The sequence below is a fragment of the Rhinoraja longicauda genome, chromosome 32 (genome assembly GCF_053455715.1).
Source record: "Rhinoraja longicauda isolate Sanriku21f chromosome 32, sRhiLon1.1, whole genome shotgun sequence".
NCBI lineage: Eukaryota > Metazoa > Chordata > Chondrichthyes > Rajiformes > Arhynchobatidae > Rhinoraja > Rhinoraja longicauda.
The window spans coordinates 15490262-15503495 of record NC_135984.1 but is presented as its reverse complement, the minus strand read 5'-3'; the positions used below and the strand labels follow the sequence as shown (position 1 = coordinate 15503495).

General features: G+C 36.5%; 1 protein-coding gene across 22 annotated transcripts in view; it reads right to left on the bottom strand.

The window, feature by feature from the left end:
• LOC144608748 (protein Aster-B-like) overlaps positions 1-13234 on the bottom strand; it is a 395300-nt gene that overhangs the window by 21411 nt on the left and 360655 nt on the right. For all 22 annotated transcript variants that reach the window (XM_078426805.1, XM_078426806.1, XM_078426807.1 and 19 more), the window contains 9 exons: positions 11566-11661; positions 10268-10348; positions 8509-8624; positions 7592-7748; positions 6029-6206; positions 5432-5470; positions 3310-3453; positions 2315-2433; positions 1149-1291 (listed from right to left, as the gene is read on the bottom strand). In XM_078426805.1, coding sequence (XP_078282931.1) covers positions 1149-1291; positions 2315-2433; positions 3310-3453; positions 5432-5470; positions 6029-6206; positions 7592-7748; positions 8509-8624; positions 10268-10348; positions 11566-11661 — 1073 coding nt within the window. The remainder of the gene's footprint in view (positions 1-1148; positions 1292-2314; positions 2434-3309; positions 3454-5431; positions 5471-6028; positions 6207-7591; positions 7749-8508; positions 8625-10267; positions 10349-11565; positions 11662-13234) is intronic.

Sequence of the window (13234 nt, the reverse complement as noted above, 5' to 3'; positions counted from 1 at the left end):
TATTGTTGAGGGATACTTTTCAGATCAGGGATTAATAAGAATATTAGTAAAGATTCACATCTTTACTATCTCCTGTGTCAGAACATTTAGGAAATACTGATTCTTTCTGTATTATTGGTTCAGTTAATTATCAGTAGTTATTTTAAGCGTTTTTCTATTTTTTGTGTGATAGTGTTTTGTCAATACTCTCCAAAGTTTTGAAGACTATCTGAAGATTTACAATATTTATAGGAGGATAAATAAAATGAAACAAGTTCATATTCGGAGTTTAAACTTCTCATATTACCAAATATTGGAAGAATAGAACATTGAGCAGTACAGCACAAGAACAGGTCCTTTGGCCCGTGTCTGTGCTGACCATGATGCTAAGACTATCTCTTATCTACCTGCACATAATCCATATCCCTCCATTCCCTGCATATCAATATGCCTATTGAAACGTCTCTTAAATGCCTCTATAGTCTCTGCCTCAACCACCCACCCCCAGCAGTGCATTCTAGGCATTCACTAACCTCTGTGTAAAAAAACTTGCCTCGCAGATCTCATTTAAACTCTGCCCCTCTCACTTTAAAGCTATTCCCTCTAGAATTTGATGTTTTCATCCTGCGAAAGAAGTTTTTGACTGTCTACCCTATCGATACCTCTCATAATTTTATATATTTCTATCAGATCTCCCCGCAACCTCTGGCATTACAGAGCAAACAATTAAAGTCTGCCCAACATTTTCCTGTAACTAAATATATCCCCTAATCCAGGCATCATTCTGGTAAACCTTCCATGCGCTCTTCCCAAAGCTTCCATATCCTTCCTGTAATGAGGCAACCAGAATTGCATACAATTATCCAAATGCGGCCTAACCTAAAGTCCTATTAAGTCGCATCATGACTTACTGACCCCTTATTCTTGAACTGTGGCCCCTGGTTCTGGACTCCCCCAACATTGGGAACATGTTTCCTGCCTCTAACGTGTCCAACCCCTTAATAATCTTATATATTTCGATAAGATCCCCTCTCATTCTTCTTGTGGGCAAAAATAAAGCTATGAATACCGCAACCTCATGTATTTGTAACACTTGCCAGATTTAAAAGTTGCCACTGAATGTCAATATTTTTCTGTAAAAATACTACATTAATAAAAACCCTCCTTACCTCAGCCTGCTTTTGTTTTTTGCGACCCGTGTAAGGCTATATCTGTTGATAGTGTAGAAATAATCATGATACGGAACATCATGTGTAATCACTTCTGCATCAATCACATAACATTCACTCTCCTGGCTGGCTTTGTACAATGTCTGTAACAACAATAACATTCAAAGGTTATAAATCACACTAATCATAATAGAATGATTGTCAAATGATATACATTGCCAATCGTAAGCTTATTCCAAGGTTATTCCTCCATAAAAAATGTCACCAAAGCAATAATTATTGAGTGAATGAAACCTGAAATTACAAGTTCCAAACTAGCCACGCTTTGGGGTTTGTGGAGTATGTACAGCATGTTTCAGTGCTTAAAGGCATTTATTATAATTTAACATCGATAGCTATCTGCAATATCATGAAATTGGAAGATCTTGGTGCAAATACAAACGGAGAAGAGGTATTGAGATGTCCAGGAATCAAAGGTTAAATTTTAAAATTGTGAGCAAGACTACATTTAGAGCTGACCTGTAATGTCGGGTTAAACAGACTATGTGAGCAAAAATGGAGTTGTCAGCGAAATTAGCAGCACCACATTTCCAACCCAGCTTCGGAAAACAAGTAGATATTTTCGAAGAATGCTTGGGCTAATTCAAAGGGACCAGTAGATCGTGAGGACACCTGCGAGGTCGCTGAGATAAGCTTTGCTTTCCCAGAGACATCCAAGACTAGCCTGGTGTCTAATAGGACACTTAACTCATGCCATTATGTTACCAAGGAGGATAGCTAGTTTGACACATAATCACCTGTTGCTCTTGAGATTATATAAATACATGCTTCTACCATGAGAGCATTCGCTTCATCTTCGGAGAGAGAAAAGAGCTTCACCAAAAAGAGCGAGAGAGGAAGAGCTTGGACCGTGGTATGTGCCAGTGCCAGCCAGTGCCAGCCAGTGCCAGCCAGTGCAGACAGGGGACTCGAATATGCAGAGGGGCGTGAGACCTGTTATTTTGTATTGTTACTTTATTGATAGTTGATAGTTTTTCTGCGTTTTACTTGTGTTTACTTTAATAAATAGTTATTTGTGCTCTTCATGATGTGCTTCCTCCATTCATTGATCCCTATCCTTGAATCCTGCATATATTTAATTACATGACCTCAATGGGAAGTCTTACCTGGGTCTCTGTGACTGTGGCAGTTTTTGGCGCAAGTGGATTTGAGAGAGCAATAGTATATAACATCACTCGAGTCTGATTGCCATTAACTTCTGTCTTCCAGGGATGACTAACCATATCTGAGGAGAAATGAGACAGCTTTATCAGTTATTAATTTTTCTACATTTCTCATCCAGAATGCAGGTATACAGCAGTAACGCTCATTGTGAATAATGTAGGACATTTCACCATGAAGAGTTAGGAAATATGCATTTCTGCCATAAAAGTAAAACAGTGAATTTTTGATAAAGAAAGTTTTGGTTTACATCTTAAATTAAAAAATGTGGATACATTATTTTTGTTTGCTCCAAAAAAAACACTATTTTTAATTCTTGTCTAAAACTTATTACTTCCTTTTGTCCATTTTTAAATGCCAGTTTTGAATTATTCTTTCATATTTAATTATTTTCTCCCATTAACCATTGGATGGATGTAAACGCATTACAATGCAACTACACTTGACTTATGTGCTTCAATTTTGCAGCTTCTGATTTCTCTCCCTTCAGTGCAGGAAAAATCATATGTTCCAATCAACTCTATTTCTGTATTTCTCCAATTGCGATAATGCATATAATTTAATTATAAATACCATAAATTCAAAGCCCCATATAGAAGAATGGAATGGATGACAACATCAAAATAAAACATTGTGTATTAATTGGTAAGAAGCTACTATCCCAAGCATTCCAAGTCCTTCAAGTTATCATGAGCAAATGACACAGATCTGTTTATAATATCAGACTAACTTTGAAACAATAATCTGGACCATTTTCTAATGTAAATGTTTTCAGAATATTAAAAAATGACGTGTAATTCATTTTCATTCTCCATGGTGATATCAAGGTGTGAAAGAAAAGCGTTTCCATCTCTTCTTCATCAAACATAAGAGTACTATTATTTGGATATTCAGAATACTCTACATATAATTGTACCAGGTTGAATTAAAGTTACTGTACCAGTGAACCGCCGTTGCTCAAAGAAATCTCGTAGAAACTGAGAGTCCGTAAAGAGCAAATCATATAGTTTGTCCACATTGACATGAAAGACCTCATTAATGTATTGTCGGCCATTGAGGTCTTCATAGAATGCTTGTACTTCACCTGGAATGAGGCAGGGAGTTAAAAATAAGATGAGACTTAAGTTGACTTTGCACTAGAGAACATAAATGATAGATAGTTGCCTATATATATATGTTTTAATTTTTTTTTATTTGGTCTTATATCCTAATATACAGGTACAATAGTTTAATAATTGTGGACCTATGAGAGAAAGCTTCAGATGGCGAGGTCTACAATAATTCAATCTAACCAGCTGCATGTTATCTTGGCGTATTCCCGGTGATTTCTTATTCATGGTTCTGAACACAGTCCATTTATTGCCAGTCCCCACTGATACTCCTGAACCACCTCAGTTCTTCTGGTGAAGATTCACCCAGCACTTCTGGAAAGTTAGGTCTAGACTTTAGATCAGTGACATCAGAGTAATGGTGACAATGCCCAAGTCAGGATGATTTGTGGGCAACCTATAGATGGTGGTGCTGCCATAGAGTCACACAGCATGAAAACAGGCCATTTGGCCAAACTAGTCCAAGCCCAGCAAGTGGCCACCCAAGATGGTCACATCTGTTCATATTTGACACATATCCTTCCAACCTTTCCTAAACATAATCTTTTTGAATGGTATTATTGTACCCTCCTCAACCACTTCATCTGGCAGCCCATTCTATATACATACATTCTATATACATCTGTGTGAAAAAGTTGTTCCTCAGGTTCCAAATAAATCTTTCCCCTCTCACCTTGCCCTTTTCCTTCTTAGTGGTAGAGGTTGTAGGTTAGGGAACATCCACTTATTAAGTTATTCTCTTGGGAAAATGAGCAATTAAAGTAACTGGCCACATCTTTACCTGGTAGAGTTAATTATAGTTATCAGTGTTGATATCCCAAACAATTAACACAGTCTTTTCCAGCTTAGATTTAATCTTACAGTTCAGAAGTAATAAGATGATTTGTTTTGAATTCTGTGCTGTCTAGTAATAATCCACCTGCACCAATTTCTGGTCAACATCACATTTAGAGTTTGAATATTTGTGAAAATCTACTCTTGTATGATAATTTAAAGTAGCTATTTTAAAACAAAACACTAATGTTTTTATTCATATTGATTATCAATAAATGATCCACATCATGTGTCAACTTTGGGGCTCAGTTTAAATCAGAAACAACCATGCAGGTCAAAAAACGGGTTTAAAATAAAAATAAAATTGCAGTGGCAAGGTTGTGCCCAATTTCTATTTTATTTATAACATCCTGCAAGTCACTTGTAAACATAGGGAATTGTAAAAGTAAAACAGTCTTACAAATATAGTAACTTCTAATAGCGTTGCTTACATGCAGTAAAATGTTCAGTTTATTTAGAAGGGAATTTCAACCCCATTTAAAATTAAAATTGCAAAATGTCTATTCGCCAACACAATCCTTCATTTTGTATATTATTCTATGCATGACTTTCCACAAGGATCGTGAAGGCTCCTGTCCAGTCCATTAATTTGAAATAAAAAGAAAATCCCAACATAACATTTCTTTTTGCTGGAGTTGAGAATCAAGCTGAAATAAACTTGCTAAACAATTAATCAGTAGGGAAAGAAAGTCAGTAGGGGAAAAGTCAGGGGAAGAGTCAGAGGAAGCTCTGTCTGTGGAAAGCTTAGGATGCAAGTGAATAATTCCACATGAGGAGCTTGGGGCGTATATTTAACTTGGGGAATGAAGGGATAAACAAAACAAACCATAGTGAGAGATATCTGCCATGTTATACCATAGACAAACAAGACAGCTTATGCATTGATTCAAAAGATAAGCTATAAATTCTGAGGTTCCGGTCCTGAACATGAATAACAAATTTGGGGATTTTATCAGTAGAATTTGCATTTCTAAATAAGCAATTAAATTTGACCATATATTTTAAATTGGGTTGAATTCCCCTAATAGATATTAAACCTTTCAAATATTTACGACACAAAAGGATGTATTAAATAATCTTAAATTCTCAAAATATTGTTTATCTTTAATGGTTCCGTACCTGTCTTCAGTTTTTTAAAATCAGCTGTAGTTAGTCCCACTGAAATGAATGGAGACAGGAAAAATGAACGTGAAAACAGGACAAAATCTTGTAATGAGTGCTAGGTTTACTCCAGTTTTCATCACATCAACTATACTTTGTATTCATAATTGAGATTCATTTTGTTAAAGTCTGGTGGGACAAGTATTCTAAATTTTATTTATGTGCATATTTCTAGATAATCAAAATAAACAAGGGTGCTTGCTGTACTCTATTTTACATGCAAAATTCCATGTATTTTGAAAGGTCTGACTGCTCTTTTCCATCTTATGGTGAGAGGGCTTAGCTCCCATGCAGTTTTCAAAGCAGATCAAGCTGAATAAAATTATGCAAAACATGCCTTGGCTAATTTAAAATAACTCCCGCAAAGTTCACATTTTCAGCATGATAGTCGATCAGTATGACATGTTTAGTTTAATTGGCCTGTATCATATTTACCAATGGTTGAAATCTCATTCTAATTATATACTACCCCAATCCATAATTTGGCTCAGACATGATGGTAAAGCATCGGATCATGCTGAAACTAATAGTAGATTCACAGGTGTAATGACATACCCTCGTCATGTGTTTCTGAGGAGTCACTCAGCTCTGTTGGAATGTCCTCATTATCATTGAAGTCCAGAGATGGAGAGTTTACAGACAAATTGATTTCATTCTTGCCAATGACCTGAAGAGCTGCGATTTCACCTTCTAGCTGACAATCAACTTCATCTTCTGCTGTAATACCATCAAACTGCAACAACAAAAATCAAAGGAATTCAATGTTCTAAAATCTTGGGAAATTTTAACAAATTACTAGATGGTTCCATTTGTTATTATCCTAAATGAGGCATAATCGTTATTATCATATTGAGGTAGCAGATGATCAGTTTGATATATTACAAATTTAATTTGCCTCAGCTTTTACAACTGATATCTATCTTCAAGAGAAGTCCGTTAGTTTTATTTTATACATCTGATTACTGATCCAATTACACAATCACAACCTAATTAACTTGCAATTTAGGCATTTTAAAATTCAAAATAAAAATAGATGTTTGAGCAAAGCTGATGTAATAGTTTTTTTTATAAATTTCCCTCGTCTTCTTTAAAAAATGAAGAACATTCAAAGTACAATTGCAGGAGTATTTTCTGGTTCTTCAGATGTGGCAAACCAAGAAAATATTTGCTGATGACTGGTTAAACAGAGGAACATCTCAGATGAGTTTGATCCTGTATTATCTGGAATCTATAAAGATACTGTTTCCTGCAAGAATCTTTAAATATCCATTAGTAGAAGAAATCTGTGTAGAAAGGAAATGCAGATGCTGCTTTACACCAAAGATAGACACAAAATGCTGGAGTAACTCAGAGGTTCTCAACCCGAAACGTCACCCATTCCTTTTCTCCAGCAATGCTGCTTGACCTGCTGAGTTATTCCAGCATTTTGTGAGTATCTTCAATAGAAGAAATCTGTTGATTTTCCTCAGCTTGGACTAATTGAACTGATTGTAGTGTCTATTCTACCAACCTGGCTGTGATTGTTTAACAACGTAATCCAGAAATAAAAGCTTGAATTTTGATTAATATTGAGCACCCTCCTCTGCAGGTTTTGAAGGTGTACCTGAAAGTACCCTGGAGGGTAATTGTTTTCTATTATCAATTATCAGATTTGTTTTAGTCTGACATGTCCAATGTAAGGTAAGTAATGCATTTAAGGCAAACTTAATTATTTTGATGATGGGCAGGTCTTGAGAGCTTGAACTTTTGGAAGAGTGAGGCATAAAGGGTGCATTTAGTGGGACGGTTTGGGATTCCATGCATGCTGGTGTTCTGATAGACAAAATAAAACCAATATTTATCACATTCTTCTAGTTTTGTGTTGTTTTTCATGTTTAGTTTGCATCAAGTGAGTCACTGGAGTTTGTTACATTAAACTTAAATATACAGGAAGTGAATGGATTATTTTTAAATTACTTATCCTCCAATTCTGGTACTTGAAATATGTTTTTCGTAATTTAACATTGATTTTACAATTTTAAATGCTCTGTAGAAAGTTTTTTCTTTCTCTGATTTGCAATGTTACTACTTGATGTTATTGAACTGATTTTCTGGTGGTGAATTAAAAACATCACATACTGAGGCAGGAGCTTCATTGCTCCCTGTCGAGGTTAGTGTGCTGTTTGTGACTGATTTCTTGTGCATCTGAGGACTGGCATCCGTCTTTACTTCTATGCTGCTTTTAGATGAGTTATCATTGACCTCTACTTCTTCCACTGGGATCTCCTCGCAAAACCTGTCAGATACAAAATATACAACATTTCATACAACAGCAAAATACACATATATATTGAACTAGAGCTAAGACAAACTTTATTTTCTGTTACTGTCTCGTAACTGTCTTTAACATCCCCACTATTGACTGGGACTTGCTCAGTGCCACAGACTTAGACAGGGCAGAATTGATGAGGTGTATTCAAGATGGTTTCTTGAAACGTGTCTTACTGATAATCGAATGTCTTGAAGTGACGAAGGTGATCTAAGAGCATAGGCGGTGGATATTGTCGCCAAGGTTTTGGTAAGGCATTTATTAAATTCCTCCCTGGTACGCTGATCCAGAAAATTAAGATGTGCAGGATTAACAGTGACAGTCATATGGATTCAGAACTGGCCTACTGATAGAAGACAGGGGATTGTGGTGGAAAGACAATTTTCAGTTGGAGGTCTGTGACCAGAGGAATTTGGGACAGATTTGGATTGTTTTCTCTGGAACGCTGGAGGTTGCGAGGTGACCTAAAAGAAGCATATAACATTATGAGAGGCATAGATAGGGTACATAGACAGAACCTTATTCCCAGGATGGAAATTCCAAATACGAGAGGGCATAGCTTTAAGGGATGATTATTACTTAGTATAATAATTATCACTTAGTACACAGTGTGATATATTCAATAGTCTCCACTCCTGCATGGTTCTACCAGGTCTCTTGATTTTATGTCATGGTAAATTAGTACAAGGGAAAATATTTGTTCAAAGGAAAGAAAATGTTTCCTTACCCCATTGTGTTGAAGTCATCATCTGGGGGAACATAATCTTCATCGTCACTGGTCAGACCAAGTTCATTTCCATAACACTGATGAACAAAGTGCCACAGCTCTTTGGGACAAAGAGGCTGCAATCAAGGGATTAAATCCATAATTTTAGTTTCATTATAAAATGAATGTAAAATCATTATACATAAAACATAACTGAATTTACAGCAATAGCTAGCATTTTTCTGATAACTATCTGATAGAATTTTTAAATGACTATCTCAATTTATCATATCTATTGAAATGTGTTAGGTACATACACAGCATGTTAATAATCAAGGTATATTTCTCTAATAACATCTGCTAATGCTTCTTGTAATCCTTCTGATAAATAACGTAGTAGTATAAATAATGTGGCATTTAGCTTTACTGAATATTCACCAAAGTATTCAATATGTTGATGTATTGGTTGCTGCACAGGGAAAACAAGCTTACACTGGCCATGTCTCAAAAAGAAGTGGAGGTTAAAAATAATTTCAAATATCGACGTAATGTTAAAAGAAAAACTGCCGGAAGTGGCGTGATAGATAATTTCAGTAATTTTCTTTTTCTGAGTCTAGTTATGCAATGAAAACCCAACACACTGCAATTACTACCTCCATTTGAAGAAACTGCAGGACCATTGCAGACAGAATGCCATAATTGATCTGGCCATCTCCTCACAACGGGTATTTCATCAAGTGAGCACGACTAAAACATACCACGCAAATTTGCAAATGGGAACGGAAATGTCCTCTTTAGTCTGCTTTCACATGAGACATCTGTCTCAATTACAGGTAGTTCTGCAATAACATGATAGGGATGTTCCTAAGCAATCTCACGTTATAAAAAGGCATGTTTAAAACAATTGTGCCACTGGGAAAAGGAGGGCTGGGGACCAGAGAGTTTCAGGCCTACAACAACAAAGTTACTTTTCCTGCAGGAATTTCAAAACTATATCTTTTTCAAATAGGTAAAAATGTATTTTTACGACTGCAAACTAAAAATATTAAAATCTCTTATGATTACAGCTGCTACCAAGGGTAACCATGAAAGTAACAAGCAATCTTTTGCAATACTGTATAAGCAATCACTTCTATTGATACTTGTACAACGATAGTCTATTAAGCAATGTAACATGCTAAATGTGGCCCCCTCACGAGTGAAACTTGCAGCTGTGTTCTGAAAAGACAATGGTGTCCGATTATTGCGGAGGGGTTACGTGTGAAGAGTTATATCTTTCAAAATTTACTTTTAATTCCAAGACAGCAATTTTTCTGATTGTTAACATCCAAATTAACTTTTAAGTAGTCCTCTAATTCCTGATCGAAATCATCTTGTGACTGATTCGGCCTGCCTAACACAAATAGTGTTTCCCAATTCATGAATCGCTTAATATCCAAGTTGTGTGGTAGAAACACACGTGCCTGAATGTTTATATTATTTTTTGGTTAATTTCATTACAATTGGCAGCTGCGTTTTCCTGAGGTTGTGAAGATAAATGGAAAATTCTTTAAAATGTTCCTCCAAGTGAAAACTAGATTTCCTTGTAATTGGCCAAATAACTTCTGTTCTTTTCCCTTGAAAGCATCACACCTGATCACTGACCTTTTTGAGGTGATGTAGCAGGAAAGGATATCTGATTCACTGTAAAGTTTCTAGTTACATGCTATGGGATATTATCTTCATATCCTAGCATGTTGAAATACTTCAATATATAGCTCAATTTTCAATTGATGATTACCTTATCAAGCAGTGCATTCTGCCAGAGTCTGAACATCATCATGAAGGTTCTGTCCCGGGCTCCAAAAGAAGTAAAAAAGTGCTGAAAACAACATGAATATAAACAATTAGTTCCACAAAACAGTAAATAAACGTTCAAGAAATCCAATGTCAAGTCAGTTTAATTATTCTCTGTAGAAAATCAGTTGGTGCAATCATTTCACTTCTGCACAATTCCAAACAATGTCATAAATTTTAGCCACCATAGGGTTATAATGTCAAATCCCGGCTCTGGGGGGGCGCTACAATTTTAAATATTCACAAATATTTAAAAATATCAATGTACGTGGACTCAATGAACATCTCCACCACGTGAAACCACCACTTTCCGGGACTCCAAGCTAACACTGGTTAAGCTGTCACTGACTTTATATTAAGGAAAACATGAAATGCTTTGAACCAGTTTGTGGCAAGGTGCCTTGGTTACCGGGGATTTATGTGTGCTCCAAATGCATGGCCCAGAATTCTCAATTCAATCCATCATGCATTTTTTTCCATTTACTGGTCATTGGCCAGAGGTTCCACAGAGACAGTGTGGACGTTTTGAGTACATCCTTGAATCTTTGTCTCTGGGCTCCCAGTAATTTCCTTCCAACACACAGCTCAGAGCCCATTTTGGGAATCTGGTTTTGGACATTCTGGTGTTATGGCTTACATAAAATAGCCAAATGAGGATAACAAGGGCTTCAAATGCTCGGCAGGTTGGCTTGGAAGAGGACACATCCTTCCAGTGAGTATAGAAGATCTTGCAGTGACAGCATTGGTGTTATATTCCAGTGCCTACATTAGGTAATGCAGGTCTCAGGACCGTATAGGGGGGCATTATAACTGGTGCAGTTTTGTGCCAGGTCAAAGGTTCTCATCTTTAAATATTATTTTACTCGATTGACAAAGACTTTGTTGGTGCATTGCAGGTGGTGGTCAATTTCATCATCTTTGTCTGCCTTTACCAAAAGGTAGCCTCTGAGACATGGGAAAAGGTCAACAGTTTCCAGGTTCTCGCCATGAACCTTTATTGTTGACCAGGTTGGTAGAAAAATCTGGTCTTGCAAATGTCCAAAAACAACTAATGCTCAGACCACTTAGCATTGCTAAAACAACAATACATGCTAAGTGCATGATTCCAAGTACAAGCAAACTCACGCTATTGGCTTTCCAACAATATCAGTTTATTGCATTTGACAGAACATTATTTTCAACCTTATTCCTTGGCTGAGTTATTCTACAAGTATTAATGTACAAATCTGTGTTTATATGTACCTTTTCAGTGTCAGTGCATACTTGGACAGCATTAGGAATGAGTCGGGCTGTTTTCTCTTTTGTCATTGAACAAACATCCTTGAGGCGCACAGTGAGCTAAACCAAACAAAGAAAACAACCATAAAACGATTGCCAGAGTTTACAGGACGTGGCAGCATAGGGACTAAGTTACTGGACTGTCAACCAGAATTGTGTGAACCATTGACCCAGATATTTATTCAAGTTCCACCATGACAGCTGGAGAATTTAAATCCAAATAATTAAAATAACAATATGCAAGCAGCAATTATGAAACTTCTGTACTGTTATAAAACCACACGTGGTTCACTAATGCTGTTTGGTGAAGGAGGTCCACCATCCTTACCTGGTCTGGCCTGTGTGTGACTCCAGACTTGCCAATGTGGTTGACTATTAACTGCCTGCAGTCAGGAACAATTATGAATGACAACAACTGCTGGCTTTACCAGCATTTTTCGCATCCTGTAACTGAATAATAAAAGTATCCAATTTATGGACGTACATTTGCGTTTCTTTTAAGCTCGGGGAAATTTGCTTATCTTAAACAAGCATTTGTCATTTCATATACAACATTAGGCAAACTGCTGGAATAAAAGCAGACATGCACTCTAACGATATGTAATTAATGGGATTATGTCTTATGAAAAGAAATAAACTGGAAAGTAAATTTATGTTCTCCGTCCCCCAACAAAAGAACTTCAGTCACCTCTGCTGCAGTGGATTACTTGAAGTCATCTAGATCTATATACAAAACCACAGACCAATAGTCAATCAGCCATTTTCCAATTCATATACTCAACCACAGGTGGCTCTCTAATTATGATACAATCCACATGTGCAATTAAATGAACCATTTAAAATCTAAATGAAAATGACTGACTTCTGATAATAATAATAATATGCTGAAAGTACTTAGAAGATCAATTCTGATGAAGGTTATTTGATCTGAAATGTTGGAATTGTTTCTCTTCCCACAGATGGTGCCTGACCAGCTCAATACTTCCCACATTTTCTGTTTATTTCAGATTTCCTGCATTTGTAGTTTGATTGGTCATTAATAAAAATTATATCCTCTTGAATGCAATGGAAGGGAATAAATGGGCATTAATCTAGGACATATTGCATCAGTATAAAAAATGTGGGGTATTCACGATTATATAAATTCAAAGCACTTATGGAGCCCGAATAACCAAACGTTGCTTTTAATGGAGTGAGTAATAAAATGAACAGTATTAAATGTATCAATGTACCATCACCATCCTACATACACGAGGTACAATTTACATTTATACCAAGCCAATTAACTTATAAACCTGGTCTTTGAAGTATGGGAGGAAACCAAAGATCTCGGAGAAAACCCATGCAGGTCACGGGGAGAACATACAAACTCCGTACAGACAGGCACCCATAGTCAGGATGGAACCCGAGTCTCTGGCGCTGTAAGGTAGTAGTTCTACCACTATGCCGCCATGTCACCCTTAGTTACTAACTAAATGAATTACAAATATTTGGGAAAAAATATTACACAACTAAATTTATAATATCATACAGATGACAATCTGTCCACCTGGCCACCCCAAGACCAACCAATTTATAACGCTGCCCACTGACACAATGGAGTTGCTAGTCTTTGTGAATCACAACCGTTATA